Here is a 19,266-nt window from a genome sequence, read left to right as displayed (position 1 = left end):
ATAGTTCTGGTGTCAAGGAGCAACTGGTCTAATCAAGATCAGTCAATAGTCAGTGTGACAGAAGCTATCAAATTAGCATGAGAAGTCAATAGTCATTGTAATAGAAGTCAATAGTCACTGTAAAAACATGCCCAAACACGTTTCAACCTGCTCAAGTTCACGTTCTGCTCCTCAATATGCTCATACTAGGCATGCTAATCGATATGCTTTACAGCTCAGTTTAGCTTGCCACATATTGACATGCCACATATCATAAGACAGGAACTAGTCCCTATGTCCCATGGAAGCAGACAGTTCTAGCCTGATATCACCGGCCACAATCATTACCATCCACTGTGCTGCCCACTGTGGGGGGCAATGCATTTTTACAACATTTTGCCGGTAAAAATTTGAAGATACAATGTTCCATCCATCTGGCACACAGTATCAGGCCTGGCTTGTTCTCCTGCTTTGCTATAAGAAAGCTGGACAGTTTTTAATCTCACTCACAAGATAACACCTCACTGTTCTCTAAGCTATCACTTCATGATCACATACACGATTTAAATACTGCTATTGCATGACTTTTGGCATGTCATTTGAAGAAAATAATCAAAAATCCATATTTAAAGATTAATAAGTAATTTAGAGTAAATGATAGGTGTTGTGTCAAATCCTGACTTTCCCACTGGATTTGACAACCCTGCATGTGCACGTACATCATGCAGTCACAGAATCTTAAAACACTATGTAAAATATGAACTATTGTTGCCAGGTGACAAACTAATTAGAGAAATTCAGACTACAAACATATTTGTAGCCAGCTACTTCCAGTTTGGACAGGGCAAACTTGTCTTAATCTGAATCATTTATTGATTTTGGAACATTTATTACCTCTATTACAACATAATCACATATGCTGCACGTTCATTTTTGTGGCAACAGAGTCACTTAAAATCATGAGATGAATTACAGGGAGGAATTATACACATTGATCAACTGATTGACAAAATAAAGTTTAATAAAAACTTAACCCAGGATCAAAGCAACCATGTGATAAACACAACTGATTAGAGGACTTGGAACAAAAACCTTAAGGAAGAAGACAGTGGATAAACACCATAAACCTACACAGAAATGGGTTAGGATGTGAGTTAGAAAGCATATTAACGCAAACAGAAAGAGAAAGGGAAGTGTGATCATGCAAGATGGAAGAGGAGAGCAGTCTGACTTCAATGGCAAGCGTCTTTCAATCTTTTCATTTCGTCCAATATTTATTTTTACTTTCTTTTCAATACTCCAACAGCTAAATGCATTCACAAAAAGAGTTCATGCAGTTTCCCAACTTTGTGCTTTATTATAAAATAGAAAAGGTGAGTTTAGTCAAGTCTATACAGTAAATTAGTCTATATGTTAAATCAGCAGTGAGACAGTCATCGAGACATGCTGTTAACTGGACTCATAAACCAGCCTTTGTCAGCAGAAGGGATTAGAAAATAGAATATAGAACCATATACATCATTATGTACATTAATTTGTAGAATAATACAGAATAGGAATATAAACAAATACAGAAATATATCTTAACCCAAAAAAACCCATGGTGATTTTTTGTTTGTGTAACAGACACTCTGTTACCATTCGTCCCATAAAGTGATCAATACTATTCAACTGAAAGCATCACAGGACATGTGCCCCCTCTTTATCGTATTAAGAAAAAAAACCTGAATGAGGAGCTCAATTAGTCTAAAGTAATTCAAATTGGGATTTTGTATCAACATTCAGTTCCGGGTCTGCTCTCTTATTGGTTAAAAACAGTCAATTGTTAAAATGGTACGTGCAGAGTCAATCTCTATAACACATGCATTTGTGTCTGTGGCGAAAAGTTTCCAATCAGCTGCCATCTCGCAAGTGCGAAAGCTGTTTTAGCATCTGAATACATTAACACCAGCAGAAGGTGCAGCAAGCTTTCCCAATATTTCGGGTGCGAACGTGATGTTAACACTGTTCTAAATCTAATTAAAAAATAAATAAATAAATAAATAAATCAACATCAGCTCTCCAGCACTGCGTCTGCTGACACTTTATCTTCATATTTCATTTATTATCAGACCATACTTTTTACTGCCTAAAATACAAACTCTGCTTACAGTTTCCATTATAAACATAGCACAGCACGTAAGGACATTTGTGTTTGGTAGATTTGGATTTTTTTTTGGTATGGTATGTTTTATTATGAATACCACTGATAATCCTGTTAATATCCCTTTAAAATGGTACCCCATTTGTAAGGAACATTTGTAAGGGATGAGCCGCAGGGCTGAGTACCATATTTTTCGCACTATAAGGCACAATTAAAATCCTTTAATTTTCCTAAAGATAATCAGTGTGCCTTCTAATCCAGTGCATCTTATGTATGAACTTTACTAGTCAGGTTGTAAGGAACAGTAAAGCCACTCTGCTGAAGTACAGCGTTATACAGGCCTGTAGCCTGCTGCTAACCCCGGCTAGCACTGCTGGAGTAGCATTAGCATTACCTGCTAACAATGCTTGCTATTTACTCGTTCAGAGGTGAGTATTATCAGCCTGTAGCCTGGGTACAACTCACATACTCAGCTTTGCAGCTCAACCCACAATGCATTTTCCTTACAAATATGACCCACCATTTAAAAAGGAAATGGGCAGGTTTTTAACGACATATGATTAATTGGCAAGGAGCATTGATACAACAAAGAAATCCCAAATCTACCAAACACAAATCTCCGTACTTTTTGTGCTATGTTTATTATAGTACTATACAATAAAATTCTGTGCTAACTGTAAGGACCCTGCCATGTGCTATATAGTGTCTGCACTGAAAACAAACAAAACTAAACAAAACAAAAAAAACTAAACAATCTAGAGTTTACTGGCAAACTTTCAAAAAATAAAATCTAAAATATATTACTCACCCCTTTGTCTCGAGACTTGGAGTTGAATTTGACAGTCTTTAACCTGGCCCTCTCTTTTCTTTCCACCCTGATGAACAAAGAAAAACAGGAAAGTTACAAGTGCCAGCCCACATGCCCTACAATTTACAAAACGAATAGAAGGTAAGAAAAAAAAACAACAACAAAAAAAAAAAAAAATCAAAAGAGATCTCTATACACTCCTAGGCTTTGAGCAACGTCATAGAAGAAATGTTTTCATTTCTATTAAGAACCATTTCTGTAAAAAAAAAAAACAAGAATAACTTTTTTAAATGTTTTAAAGAAGTGGCCTCAGCTTCCTCAGACAGCTGAGGACATTTAGTTTGAATGCCTGCATCAGCAGGACTGCACTGAGGAACATATGCTGAACATGATACATCACCACCAGGTCTGAAAACTGTACCCATGTATCTCTCTTAAGCCCAAAGCTCTGCAGAGGATGGTGTGCACAACTCAGCATATCCCTGTGGTTCAGCTTTCAAAATTCTGTGGCTTTTAAATCAAACATTGCCTGAGGAAACCTAGCAGGATTATAAAGAACTCCTTCACCCATCCTAGCCACTGCCTGTTCTAACAGCTGCTCAGTGGCTGGAGGTAAAGAAGCAAGAGGACCAGAAGCAGTCAGTTTTGAAACAGCTTCCTCCCACAGGTCATCAGGGCAGCTGAACAGCAGCAGGTAGCCTAAGTAAATAGTAATGTAAGCATCTGTGTATTCAGATAATATTACTAATATAGAGTCAAAGATTGCAGGACACTCGTTTATTTCAGAAATGTCAGCAATTATTGGGTGAGGGGGCCATCTTTCAAGGCTTTGCCCTCTTGAAAGCCACCATATTTCTTGTCTGAAATAAAAGGGTAAATACACTGATTTTGTTTTATTGCATTTGTAAAAGTTATTTTGCTCTAATCCAAAAGTTTTTCAAACAAAAGTGTTTTTCTACGGCACTGCTTAAAAAACATTTTGTAGCACATTTATTTTTAAAAGAGTTTTCGGAAAAAAAAAACAGCATTCAGAAACTGCTAGAAAAGCAGCTGCAACTAGAAGAAAAGTTCCCAAAAGCATTGTTTCTTTATTGCTCTCCCCCTGTGTCTTATGAAGCTCTTATACAATGTGTTTCTGTTTATTCAGAAAATATGCATAACTAGTATAAATTGTCTAGATGTCTAGAGATACCTCAAGGTAATATGCAGACAAACAAAATCCATTATAAATCCATACACAGACAAAATTAAAGATGAAAACATACATCTTAAGGGATGTTGGGTCAAGCAGGGCTACAACTGAATGATCTTAAATGCTTTAATCTGATGGTTAAATCTGAAGATCCCTCAACTTCAGAACATCTTTTCAAGGTACATAAGATGCCTTCACAAGTTTGTGTGAAGAAAAAGTCCCACAATTGGATGGACAGGCTCTACAGTATACAGATGCAGCACCTGTATAAAACCTATACAACATCTACATTACACAGAGTTTCTATTAAGCAAAGCAGCAGCTTTAAAAACCATGACAGCGACTGTATCTTACAACACTCAGACCCCCATGTGGCTGTGTGACAGATCACGAGGAGAGCAGGTGAGAGACAGGAAAGCTGTCGCACTTTAACAGAACAGGGTGAGAAGTCAATTATCAGCTCTCTCTCTCTCACAGCCTAAAGAAGATAACAGAGAGAGAGCAAACTCTTCAGCTTCACTTCCTCAATCTGGAGCTGAGCTTTAATTAGAATGGGTATTGTTGGCTGAAGGTGAAGCTGTGGGTCTGCCTCAAAAAGCAGCACGGCATTTCCTCTTCCTGGGACGAGCTAAAGCTTGCAAAAACAGCAAAGAGCCACTGCTCAGAAAAACTGCTTTATAGCACTGTATCAGCGTTTGCATGGCAGCATTATAGATCATTACTGGAAGTGCTGTAGTCTAATTCGAGACCAAGACCGGGACATGTTAAGTATGATTTAAGACTAATACTGGTAGTGCTAAAACTAACACCAGATTAGGATCACTTTTAAAATATAAAAAATGACATTGCAATTGCATTCCAATAGCATTCATTCTCTCCCTTACAGATTTTTTTTTTTTTTTGGTAATACTTTAAATGTTTTTTTTTTTTTGCTTTTTTGTTCAAACTTTAATATCAGACAAAGATAGCCTGAGTAAATAAAAACATAAAAAATAAATAACTACTTTATTTATTAAGAGAAAAAAGGCCCTCTAAAGAAACATAGTTTAGACATAGTTGATCTTTATCTACTTTTTATCTACTCTATTATGTGCAATATCTAAAATCACCATATGTAAATATGGCAGTTTATGAGACGTCAACTGTGCTGCTGTAACATTGCAAATTTTCTTGTTGTGGGATTAAAAAAGGGTGAGGTTACCTTATCTTACTAAAATTTTATTTAAACATAAACAAAATATATATATCTTGCTTGAACTATCGTAATATATTACAATATATACATTCTCAGGCCCTATCGCAAGCCGTATCATGATAATTACTGCCAGATTCTTATCAATACACAGCCTGAGTACTGTATGGTCCCTCTCTAGTTGTGTAATGTGCAATAGAATCAGGAAAACACAGTCTGGAAGGGTGAGATACCCAGTCTGTTTATAATCTGCTACAAATTTAACAGTCGTGCAGTGTACCCGAGGCTTATGGGATGCAGCAGTCCTAATGTGGCAATTTAACTGCTAGTTTTTCTGGCAGGAGGTAGAAGAGAATAACCCTCAGTGTTTGCGTTAATCTTTGGGTTCGTGTCCCAGCTAGAGCATGCTCTCTGTGGGTGTGGATTCTCCACAGATGAGGAGAAGGTGGCAGTTGTGACTGTAAGCTGCTCTAGTGCTGGATGATGCCAGGCTACTTCTGCTCTTCTACAGATCTGAGCTGCCAGTCAGCACATAGCAGGAGCTAAATGCTGGAAACTGCTTTTGTTAAGTCTTAAAACAGCAGAGTCAGATCTGCACACAGTGAAGAGAGGAGGGCTGGACGATATGGGCAAAATATATATTGTATCGTCGCTGTCCAATAAAAAAACATGTATCTCTATATTTGTAGATTTTTAGTTTACTACATAATTCAAATGCACAAGCTGACAATTCAAAAGCTGAATGGAACAAAATAAATTCTCCAAAATTACCTAAAATAAACTTAAAATAAATAAGATTTTTTTACATTGACTTCCATTGGAAGTTAAGAAGGTTTTATTTATCTCCTGTATAGTTGCTGTTCTGGATATACCTTATTTTTCGCACTTTAAGGCACCCTTAAAATTCTTTAATTTTCCCAAAAATTAAACAGTAAAAATTACTGTTTACTGTTTACCAACATGGTCACTTTACTTGCACTGAGACACTTTATCTCCACTGCTCTAATTCACATTATCATGCTGCTATAGCACACTTGCACTCTGGACTTCATGTTGCTGAACCTTCTACTCTCTATTTAATTTTTTTATTCTTGGGATATTTATCTATCTATTTTGTATATTCTATTTCTTTTATTGTATTCTTTTTTTATCTATATATCTATTAATAACAGCTCTTTGGGTGTAAAACTGGATCGTGAGATCACAATTTCGTTCCACCTCATGTACCACATGTGATGCGAATGACAATAAAATCTCCTTGAATCCTTGAAAAATCAACAGTGCATTTTATAATCCAGTGCGCCTTATATATGAATTCTACCAATTAGGTTGTAAGGAGCAGTAAAGCCACTCTGCTGAAGTACAGCTTTATACACGAGTTTCAGTGAAGTTTTTCCAGTACCGAGGCTGGAACCATATTAGCATTAGCCGCTAACCGCAGCGCTAGCTCTTTGCCGTTCAGAGGTAAGTATTTTGGACTGTAGTCTGCATGTTTTATTCTCAGTGTAGTGCTGTCAGGTGGCACTTACTAGCGTTAAGCGTTTCTAACCACAGCTAGCACTACTGCTAACCGGGAAAAGGGAAAAAAGGGAATAATAAGCTCCTCATAATACAAAATGGCAACACACACTCACGCTCATTCTATTACTCATCCTGCTTCATATATGAGTGTAGAAATGTCTTAATTAGTAACATGACAAACGTGAAATTTCAGTGATGTGGAACAAAGCAATTACGGGAACGACGTTCTGGAAGAGCTAATGGCTAACACAGCATGAAGCGTTAACTCATCCTGAAGAGGTTAACAGAGCAATCATCTGCTCATGGGAGGAGGGGAGTAGAGGAGTGAGAGTAGAATATAAAAAAAAACAGGCTGGTGAGAAAAGAAGAGGAAGGAATGGGGAGTGGATGGTCACTATGCAGTAGAGCGTACCTCCTCTTGCTGGGAATGACGCCGATCTCCTCCACTTCGCCATCTGTGGTCACCTGCCGCGCCTGCCACCACTCGTCGTCGGAGGCGTTCAGTACATGCAGGATGTCCCCAAAGCGGAAATTCAGCCCTTGACTTGGGAGCCCAGAGTCTTTCGTCCTGTCGTAGTCAAATAACGCTCTGCAACACACACATACAAGAGAGTATATACATTTAGAACAGTAACAACACAACCTTCTGTCTGACTGCAGCTTCAGTAGACTGGCAGGACAGCAGACTTCCTTCTATCCTAACTATTACAATTCTTGTTTGCTCAAAAATAACCTGTAATAATGTTTAATGTGGCAGATCTCTGATAGTTAATAATAAAAGAAAAACAATCTGTAATACTGTTATACTGAATCTGTAATCTGATCACAATATGTGTTTTTACTGTGTGATTATTAATTCCAGATGCCTTCAAGCCCAGAGAAGTCCACGCCACTTCTGGGCAGGGATAACAATAGGTTTGCTTTGCACAGTAAATGTACAATTGTACAAGTGTACAATATTAAATGACATGAAACTAAACACGCTGTATGTTTTTTTTTTTTTTTTTTAACAACCACTGTTTGCTTAACCTCTTTTTAATGGTAATCTAGGTTTAGTATTAAAATCTAAACTGTATTCCTAACCTTAATATAAACATAAAAGCGCCCATCACTAAAACCTGTATTGTAAAAGTCTACTTGTATATCGTACTTCCTAATAAACTACACTGATTAAACTGAATAAACAATGCCTATTTTAGAGTCAGACACAGTTCCCCTGTCAGGAGCTCTAGCTATAGCACATATATGTATATATGTGTGTGTGTGTGTGTGTGTGTGTGTGTACAGAAACATATCAAAGATGCTTTTCACACAGGTGGTTTAAGTTGGTCTGTTAGCATGTCTGTTAGTTTGGACATGTTTTGGCCACAAGTCTAGTTGCTGTGCCACATGGTTGAAGTTGCTTCTCTTTACTGCTCCCAACTCAGATTCTAGCCCCGCCCACTACTCAGTTTTTTGACTGAACCAATCTCCTTTCAACAACTAAAAAGACATCACATTACTGAATGAACAGATATTACTGAATTAATTGAGCAAAAATGAACTATTGTACGAATAAAAATGTACTTTTTTTGAATTTCACCTTAACCTTTATTTAATTAACATAGAAATTCAACAGGGCTACAGAATATTTTGCTTTAAATGTGGAGGGGTCCAAACAAATAATGATAAAAAGGCAATTTATGAGATTTAATGGTGACAACGCCCATGCACTTTACCTTATGTGCATTTTAAAGTGTGAAGTGGAGCTGAAGTAAGTAAGCTCCCAAACAGCTCCTGAGTAGCTCATTCCTTCTCTCTCATCAATAATACAGTGCTACACTCAGCTCATGCATAAGAAAGGAGGAGAGCAGGACACAGCAGAACTCCAGGGGAGGTTTTTAGGACATACAGTGACTAAAAAAAATCAACCACAGTTGATTGTGTTTTATATATTTCAAACTGTAAAGACATGAATAGCCATTTCAGCAGTGCTAGAATAAAGAAGACCTGCTTATACATTCATTATCTGTTTCTTCCTATTCTTTAAAAGGAAAAATGTTTGTCTAGTTGGATTATTTGCACAATGCAGCATAGAAACTTTAAATTTCATTTAAAACTGTAACTGATATACTTTATAACTTCTTTTAGTGTCAGTGAGCAGATCTACTGTCTGTACCTGGTTGTCTGTATTCTGTCACTGATAATTTAGTAATGTAAAAAGAACAAAACTGGTTTATTTTATAACACTAAAGTCTGATATTCACTTGAATATATATTGAATATATATCTAAAACATACAATTTTGCAAGGTTGGTAATTACAATTTTAAAGATTGAGTTAAAGTGATGTTTAGGGTGTATTTTATTTAGAGCGTGAATGTAATAATAATAAAAAACCTTCATAAAAAACCTTTATGCCGTATTAAGCTATGCAATATTTTAATATTTTAACACAAAACGCACATTCAGAAAAGTTCTGAATGTGTGATATAAACAATATACAATAGCAGTCAATAGTTTGGACACACCTTTCTCATTTGATGTGATTTCTTTCTTTTCATGATTCTTTACACTGCAAAAATGTGATTAATATTAAAGACATTAAATCTATACAGGGACACTTTAACTATAACTATTTAAGTATTAAACAATCCAGAAAATCTTCTAAGTAGCCACATTAAGCTTTGAGGACAGATCTGCCCAAGTTTGGTATTTTAATCTCAGTGTCTTCATGAAGTAGAGTCACCTGGAATAGTTTTCTCAGCATCTTGAAGGAGTTTCTGGAGGTGCTGAACAATAGTTGCTGCTTTTCCTTCATGCTGTGAAGCTCCAGCTCATCCCAAATCACCATCTCAGTTAATCAGGTTTAGGTCAGGTGATCGTGAAGGCCAAACCAAAAACTTATTTTTTTTGTACACTACATAATTCCATATATGTCCCTTAATTGTTTTCAAGTCTTTAATATAACTCTACAATGTAGAAAATAAATTACATACAGAAAAGAAAAACATTTTATTAAAAGGTGTGTCTAATCTTTTTAAAGTAGTTTTTGAAATTTGAAATTATTTAAAATTATGATATAATTACATGATGAGAAAATGCATTTTATGCAATCGCAGCACTGTGAAGTTGATTATCTGTCATTTCCCGCAAAGGCTGAGTATCTTCTGGGAGAGGTGATAAAGAAAATCTCTGGGAAATATCCACTAGCTGTGGGTCTAATCCTATGACAGCAAGAGTTTGAAAATAAAACTACTCAGGGCAAACTGGTGTGGTGTGCTGTAGCTCGCAGCTTGCAGGCAGGGTATTTTTGGAAGAGCTTCCAGTGTGCTGGCACTGCCTGCACATTACATATCCTCACTGAGCACGAGAACAAAGCAGCCCTGCTCTTCATTTATTAAAACTCTTATTTACTGCAGTCAGAGCACCGCACTCACTCATTACTGCCCGAGTGAAAGCCTGGTGTCAATATAACTCTATACTCTTATTTCATTACCTACTGAATTACTACATTCTGCCTTTTACTTCAAAGCAGCTGCGGGCTGCAGGGCATGGCAAATACACAGAGCTGCTTTAATTAACTGATTAATCTGTTAATCATAGCTTATAATGTGCCAACATCCAACCAGACCAAAATGTCACAGACACGCTCCTTCAAGCAAAGCCAAGGGGCGTTAGAAACCCACAGCGTGTCAGACCAAACTTTGCTCATCAGTGGTCTGTTAAACCATTAAACTGGACAGGAAAACACAGTGTTAGTGTTTTATGTATTTTATATTGAGGCATATGTTAGCTTTGGACCAAATGTCTTTTAGATTTTGGTCTATTTTTAGTTTTAACATATTGATTAAAACTTGAATACAAATGTACTTGTTTAGTTTAGCTTTTGGTAATTAATGTTTTTATTAGATAAAGGCTACAGCTTCACAGGTTCATGGAGAAAGGGAATTGTGGTAAACTGAGATGCTGGTGCTGTTGTCCTGCTCACTGTAGTTAGGCTGTTTTATTCAGATCTGCTAAAGTCATTAGCCATACTCTAATAATGTTTCATATTGTCTGTTCTCCATAAATCTGACATTTAGCTTTAGATTCTGTTTCTGAATCAGTTTCTCTGACTTTGATATTTATAGGTACATGTTTGAGAAAAATGAGCATTGCTGTTATTCTATAAACTACGGACAACATTTCTCCCAAATTCCAAATAAAAATATTGTCAATTAGACATTTATTTGGTGAAAATGAAAAAAATGGCTAAAATAACAAAAAAGATGCAGAGCTTTCAAACCTCAAATAATGCAAATAAAACAAGCTTATATTTATAAAGTTTTAAGAGTTCAGAAATCAATATTTGCTGCAATAACCCTGGTGGGTTTTTTTCCTTGGCATGCTCTCCTCCACCTCCTTACACACTGCTTATGGTGCAAAAATTCAAGCAGTTCAGTTTGGTTTGATGGCTTGTGATCATCCATCTCTTGATTGTATTCCAGAGGTTTTCAATTTGGTAAAATCAAAGAAACTCATATTTTTTAAGTGGTCTCTATTTTTTTCCCCCAGAGCTATGTATTCAACCCTCAGGTATTTCTGTCACCTGTTTGTCAGCTAGACTGATGGAAGTCTCTGCAAGTCAATCCTCAGACTAGTTGCTTACTCACTACTACCAATTACATCAATGTTTACATAAACTCTAACTAGTAATTTTCTATTGGCTTCCACTGCTGGTGTAACTATTAATCCAAATATATAGTATATCTATGTGGATGTATAATTACTTTTTAACATTTATTATAAGTTGTCTGACCAAAGGAGGATGGGTCCCCCCCTTTTATATTAGCCATGATAGTAAAGACAGAAGTCACGTTCCATGCATTTATTCATCAAACAATACTGAGCTTTTAATGCAAACTGCACTGGATTATGATTTTAGAGTTGGTGAAACAAAGTCGTCACGCTGCTTCTTTATGCAGTTTCTACTGCATATTATTCACAAGACTGAACTCTGTTGAGTGTACATCCTTCCATGTTTTATATAATAGTTTAGATTATACTGATAATTACAATATATTGGCCAGCCCTAGTTTATAAGGCTTTTCATGTGCCACATTTTTGTCACCAATTATCTTCTTGAAAAAACTATCAAGAAGGGGTATTTTGCATTTCATCTCATCATCCACAGGTTCAATAACCTCTGAGTAGAGAGACAGAGAGAGACCGGAAAAAAGAGACAAATTGGACCACAAGAGGTTATTTTGATGCTCCACTGAAAATGCTTTGTAGAAGCTCATTTTGTCTTCAAAGGAATACTCCAGCATTTTCGACCTATTATCTTTGTGCTGCATCTCAAGCATGACTTCAGTCACAAAAGACTATGGGTTTTCCATGTACTTACTTACTTAGAGCAAACAGCAAAGAACTGGGTGTCTCAAAACAGCCCTGTTGCCCAGTTTCCTAACTCTAGATACATTAGAAAAAAAAGTCCAAAAAAAAAAACAAAAAAGTTTTGTTACACTGTAAAAATGTAGTCTGGTTAGGTTTGGTTTCACGCTGCAGTTTAGTGAGTGGACTAAAAATCTTTGGTAAAAGAGTATAGTAAGTTGCCTATTCAGAAGTTGTACTGAATTCTGCTTCAATAACGAGTGTAACAGTGTAACCCCCCCATTATCAGCAATGCCCCCAGTGCTAAATTACGCCTGGTCTGGTCTTGTTTTCTAGCCTTTGGTATAGGCTGGTTGTCTTGTCTCGTGGTCTTGCGGTCCGGTCTGGTCTTGTGCTTCGGTCTAGGCTTGTCTTGTGGTCCGGTCTTGTGGTTTGATCTTGTGGTTTGGTCTGGTCTTGCCTTGTGGTCCAGTCTTGTGGGTCGGTCTGGTGTTGTCTTTTGGTCTGATCTGGTCTTGTGGTCCGGTCTGGTCTTATGGTTCAGTTTTGTCTTTTGGTCTGGTCGTCTTGCGGTCCAGTCTGGTCTTGTGGTTTGGTCTGGTTGCCTTGTCTTGTGATCTGGCCATGTGGTCTGATGTTGTGGTCCAGTCTTGTCTTTTCTTGTGGCCTGGTCTTTTCTTGTGGTCCAGACTGGTCTTTTTTTTGGTCTGGTCTTGTCTTTTGAATTGGTCTGTGGTCATGTCTTGTGGTCTAGTTTTGTCCGGTCTTGTCTTGTGTTCTTGACTTTCTGGTCTTGTCTTGTGGTTGTGACTTTTGATCTAGGTTTGTCCGGTCTTGTGGTCTAGTCTTGTGGACTTTTGGTCTAGTTTTTGGGTCTAATCTTGTCTGGTCTTGGGGTCTTGTCTTGTGGTCTTGTCTTTTGATCTAGTCTTGTGGTCTAGTCTTGTCCGTTCTTGTGGTATAGTCTTGTCCGGTCTTGTGGTCTTGTCTTGTCCAGTCTTGTGGTCTGATCTTGTGGACTTTTCTGGTCTTGCCCTTCTGTTATTACCATGGATCTTCTAAACCAAATGTTGGCCTTTTTTGATTGGGACCATGGTTTACGGCACCATGCTATTTTGGACTGAACCAAACTGAAATATCCAAAAGTAAAGACTAAAGCTGTACAATATTGTAATATCAATGTAAGAAAGCAATAACTTAAATTTAATATTAACTAATATTTTGACACTTGACTAGGCTGAGTAGTAGGCTTGGCTTTACTTGAGGCTAAGTAGTTTGGTTAATGTGTTCACTGTGGACCTCTACCTCACTATACCTTGCTCTACATTGCTCTGCCTCCAGCCTAGTTATGTCACCTGAGCACAGTTCACAGTGTGAAGAGCTCCCTCTTTTTTCTGCACAAGGGTAATACAACTTGAGTTTGAGGTTATTTAAAATATTATAGAATCTGTGTTTCAATGTGTTTATTATAAAAAAACTCATATTCCGATAATGTTTAGTCTAGCCCATACTAAACAAAGTGGGTATAAAAGCAGCCTAAACCAAATCCTTACCATACTATCGAAGATAATCAAACAACTTATGTATAAAGTTAGATGAACATAATGTGTAGACAAATCCACACAGCAGAGAAAAAGACGTAACAATGATTTCAGCAAACTCTTTCTCTTTGGCCCCCCAATGTGCATCCCGGAGTTATGACTCATACTACAGCAGAGTCCTGAAAGCCATAACAGGATACAGCAGCACAGCACTGGGGGACACACCAGCAGGAGGAATAATTACCAGCAGTAACTGGTGCAGTGGAGAGAGAAGAGCAGAAGAAGAGTTCACTCAAGTAAAACTGCATTAACGCAAACGTGAGCACTTTTATACGCCATCCAATTGAAACCAGAGTCCTAGAAATGTTATAAAAACCACACGAAGCAAATATAGGCAAGATAACATCCTGTAGATACCAGGCAATATTGCAGGTCTGCACCACTGGCACTGTTCCAACAGGACCAGGTGCTCTGACAGTGAGTGGCCTTAACCAGCAGCTGTTCTGAAAACGTCAGCTGAGGCCATAATCATGACCATTAATAGTCTGCAGCAATTACATTATCTTATGTCAGAGCAACAGGCCATCCGTCATCCACAGAAAGCAGAGTCATCACTAAAGCTGCACCGTATGGAGGACAAAATGCAAGTTCTGTGACTATACTGCTGCATACCATGACTGTGCTATGACAGCTTATTAAAACCGTGACCATAAAGACTGGTATGTGTACATATCTGGAAAAAATAAGAGAGCACTTAAAAATTATGAGTTTCTTTGATTTTACCAAATTGAAAACCTCTGGAATATAATCAAGAGGAAGATGGATGATCCCAAGCCATCAAACAAAGCTGAACTGCTTGACTTTTTTGCACCAGGAGTGGCATAAAGTTACACAAAATCAGTGAGCAAGACTGGTGGAGGGGAACATGCCAAGTGCATGAAAACTGTGATTAAAAAACAGGGTTATTCCAGCAAATATTGATTTCTGAACTCTTAAAACTTTATTAATATGAACTAGTTCTTTGCAATATTTGAGGTCTAAAAGCTTTGCCTCTTTTTTGTTATTTCAGCTTTTTCTTATTTTTTTGCAAATAAATGCTCTAAATTACAATATATATATATATATATTTAAGTTGCTATTGTTGTATTATATGCATGTTAAGTGGTTGCTAGTTGGTTTCAATGGGGTTGCCCGGTGCTTTCTTGGTGTGAAATATCATGTAGTAAAATATTCCAAAGAAAAAAGGACAAATTTAAGAAGATAGAACAAGATGTAAAAAGAAAAAGGAGTACCTAAAGAAAAAAATATGAAAATTTCAGAAGAAATAATAAAATAGAACAAGATGCAAGAAGAATCAAAGAGGTAGAAGAAAAAAGAAACAACAAAAAAGCATAAGAGGAAATAATAAAATACAGAAAGAAAGAAAAGAAAGAAAGAAAAACAAAAGAAGAAAATGAAAGAAGATGAAATTTTTTATCAACTAGATGACAATCTACTTTTGCAATATACAACCGTAACAGTAGTGTTCCTATGGAATCAAGCAGCTCTATCTGTTTCTCTCATTACTGAGAGTGTAATATGAGTTTTCAGGCTAATGTGAGTGAAGCTAATATTGGGGAAATGACTGCGGTTACAGTGAACACATGGCACGCTGGGGAGACCCAAACCGATGTGGTGGACCTTCAGGAGGAGCTCGCGGGAGGGAAAGTGTAATTAGCGGAGAATGAGGGAGGTCTCACCTGACGTAGAGCGTCCTCTTCTGGCTCGTGCGCAGCGAGCCGGAGCCTGAGCTGATACTGCTGTTCATCATCTGCTCCCGGAGATCATGGATTTTAGCTTCAAAGCGACTGTACTCTGCAAAAAACAAAACAAAGAGCATGAAGCACAATAACAACTTAAACAGCAGCATGTCTGAAAAGAAGCACAGAACAACTACGTACAAACAAACATACAATAAAATATATATTAAACGAATCACAATATATGAATCACACTTTTTTTTTTATAATATCTCAGGGAAGTTTTACTGTATTATAATATCTCAGAGTGGTTTTATTGTATTTTTATTGTATTGTATTTCAGGGTAGTTTTGATGCTTTTTAAACTAGAATATTGAATGCTCCATATTCCACTTTTACCAGCTAGAAAAGTGGAAACATTCCATCAGCTGTGTGTTTGTGTGTGCATGACCGCGGGAGGGAAAGAGGAAGAGAGAGAGAGAGAGAGAGAGAAAGGGATGGAGAGAGAGCATAAACTGCAGCATAAATTAAAAGGTAATCTACCTTCTGAACTCAGCAGTAAGTGTTGCTGTGTTATATCACTAAATAAAACTGCTAATGCATCACCAGGATCTGCCAATTATGTCACTTGATTAATTTGCGTAAAAAAGCCCTATAAAACATGTGTGCTCACTTTGAAAGTTAAGTACTTTATGGGAATTTTTTTCTTAGGAACGTGCATTTTTAAAAATATAATAGTAAAATAAAATATATATATATAAATGTGTGATCACCTACTATGAAAAAACACAAAAACCTGATGAACCTTGAGTTTCCACTTGACTGCTCTTTGACTTTACTGGATGCACACATTTTAACACACATACACACACACACAATGTGCACAGCTGCGTGAAAATGTGCACAGCTGTGCAGCTCTTTCCACTACAGTGATAACAGAAGCAGAATATATCAGACAGATATGGGCTGATGTTCCACGAGCCATTCATAATAGATCAGGTACAGTCTCGTGCGTTCAGCCTTTCAGGGACTCCCAGCCGGTCCACGTGAAAAAGCTCGTCTCTCACTAGACAGCAGTGGTGAAAAGGTTCTCAATTAATTATTTAAACTGTTAACCCAATTTGTTTGCTAAAGCTCCGTCCCTCTGACTGACCTGTAGTGCCCTGAATCCGAACAAAAACGACCTGTCTGCTGCAACCCAAAGCAGAAAACGACTACATTTACTCCAGAACTGTTTTACAACAGACACGTGGTCAAAAATCGTTCTGGAATCATTACAATAAAGCAGAACAAACAAAAACAAGAAACCACCAACAATGATAGTCTTTAAAAGAGTTTTTACCACGACTTCTTCCCAAACGGAGCTTTAAATACGACTAACATACTGAACAATACTCACATCAACACATCAGAGCAGAGCGAAGTTAAAGCAAAATACAGAACACAGCCTCTTATCATATACAGCCTCTCTTAAAATCAGCATATCATAACCATTCATACTCACAGTCTCCCTCACAGAGTCCTGCTGCTGATCCAGCGCCACATAAAAGGTGATGACTGTGTTTGTAAAGCTCTCAGCCTTTCTGCTACCCTGCTAACCGCCCATGTGAGAGGGAACGATGTTGTGGTGCTGAAGGACAGCTCCCCACTCAGAGAGAGAGAGAGAGAGAGAGAGACACAGAGACGAAGAGAGAGAGAGAGAGAGAGAAACCCCTCGTGCTGATAACCTCCAGCACAGTAACACAACAGATGCTAACGGACCACACACTCCACTCCCACCTCTATGCCTGTGTGTGTGTTCAAGCATTTTTACTGTAAAAATGTTTAGGCTATATATGGCTTGTAAATAAGTACATATACATATACATATACACACACACATACACTAGGGGATGCATTCTGAACAATAAACAATGAGAAATGGTCCCTGTATAAATGCGTCCTGTACTGTTCCAATTACTGCGCTGTTTTATTTCTCACTTAATCACTTGTTTATTTAGGCAATCTAAAGTAAGAGTGGGCGATATGGCCCTAAAATAATATCACAATATTTCATGCTATTTTCATGATAACGATACTCTTGGCACTATGATTAAACCAATATCAAGAATACACTACTCAAAGTAAATGAAAATTATTTTTTTTATTGTATACAATATGATATGGAACACCCCTAACTGAGATATTAAAAAATACAAGAATTTGTAGTAGATTAATAATGGGAAATGAGAACAGTGTGAATTATTCTTTTGCTAAAAACAAAACTAAAAAAAAAAAACATTTTCTTTTAAAGCCAAGTTAATCTACACAGATTTCTGTCCTTGGGTAAGTAAAGCACTTCTGTTTATTTACAGTTAGCTTAGATTCCTGAATATCTCCAGCACTAATGCTGGAGCATTAGCATTAGTGGCAAAATTTGTTAATATTCCTACATAAGGCAAACCAGATTATAAGACGCACTGACTATTTTTGGGAAAATTAAAAGATTTTAAGTGTGCCTAATAGTGCAAAAATTATGATACATGTATATAAAACATATTGGATATTTAATTATTCAAAATACAAATAGAGCTCTGAAAAAAAAATTAGACCACTTCAATTTCTGAATCAGTTTCTCTGATTTTGCTATTTATAGGTATATGTTTGAGTAAAATGAACATCACTGTTTTATTCTATAAACTACGGACAACATTTCTTCCAAATTCCAACTGTTTTTAATCACAGTTTTCATGCATTTTGGACTATTCTCCTCTACCAGTCTTACACAATACTTTTAGATACATTCATGCCAATCCTGGTGCAAAATTTTAAGCAGTTCAGTATTTTAAAATCAAGGTAAAATCATAGGTAAAATAGATATGTAAAATCTATTTTTATTTTTTCCAGAGCTGTATGTAAGATACACTATAGACAAAATGTACTGTATACATGTGTTTAGTGAAATCTGAATGTAACACTGTAAATACTGTAAATATTCCTCCTAAATACTGAAGCTCGCTGAAGCTCACATCCCACTAAACCCACAGGTGGGCTGAAACCTCTTTAATACTCATCATTAATTTGACAAAGGAATATAGAGGAACCAACAATAAATACACACAATCAAACACAATCAAACCTTGTACATGACTCCTGTGTCCTGAAAAGCAAATCCTCTAAAGTCTTACGCTCTGGAGTGTGTGTGAATAAAGTGAATATCTTGCATTATGTAGCACAAGATTTCACCTGAATCAGGTCTACAGTAATAAGTAGCTTTTTAGAGAGAAACAATGGGAAATCACCTTGTGGCGGAAACACGAGTCAGCACTGTTCAGACGCAGAGAACAGCAGATCAAAAGAAGAAATGCTACGCTAATAGCTAACAGTGGCTCGTACAGGAAGAAATCACAGACAAAGCCCTCAGTCCCGCAGGAATACGCTGGTACGCAGAGAACATTAGGAAAAGTAGAGAAGTAAGGCAAGGTCTGTTGCAGCCGACGAGCCGACTTCATTCTGCACTATTAAGATTATGTGAAATGTGAGCCTATTATGTGAAATCTCAGCATATGACGTGTTTATGTTTAATAAAGCACCGTCTCTCACTGTTCAACTCCAAAACTCTCCTCCCCACAGACACAAACAGAGCGAGCACACAGTACTCTCCTGCCGACAGATCTCTGCCAGCTTCAGCTTTTGAGTGACAGCTTCTCTGTGTCCACAGAATTGTTCTTAGCCTAGATTGGTGGCTTTCTGTCTGGAGTTTCCCTCCCTCTCTCTTTCTTTCTTTTTCTTTCTCTCTCTCTCAAACTTTCTGGAAG

At 37.2% G+C, this 19,266-nt stretch overlaps 1 protein-coding gene across 28 annotated transcripts in view; it reads right to left on the bottom strand.

The window, feature by feature from the left end:
* dlg1a (discs large MAGUK scaffold protein 1a) overlaps nt 1-19,266 on the bottom strand; it is a 187,068-nt gene that overhangs the window by 11,804 nt on the left and 155,998 nt on the right. For 27 of the 28 annotated variants that reach the window (XM_022675135.2, XM_022675138.2, XM_022675141.2 and 24 more), the window contains 3 exons: nt 15,470-15,584; nt 7,248-7,424; nt 2,931-2,997 (listed from right to left, as the gene is read on the bottom strand). In XM_022675135.2, the coding sequence (XP_022530856.2) occupies nt 2,931-2,997; nt 7,248-7,424; nt 15,470-15,584 (359 nt within the window). Of the gene's footprint in view, nt 1-2,930; nt 2,998-7,247; nt 7,425-15,469; nt 15,585-16,973; nt 17,116-19,266 lie in introns of those variants that run through there. The other variant, XM_015605560.3, reaches the window with a different exon arrangement.

This window comes from Astyanax mexicanus, chromosome 5, assembly GCF_023375975.1.
Source record: "Astyanax mexicanus isolate ESR-SI-001 chromosome 5, AstMex3_surface, whole genome shotgun sequence".
NCBI classification, from domain to species: domain Eukaryota; kingdom Metazoa; phylum Chordata; class Actinopteri; order Characiformes; family Acestrorhamphidae; genus Astyanax; species Astyanax mexicanus.
This window is presented reverse-complemented; position numbering and strand designations above follow the sequence as displayed.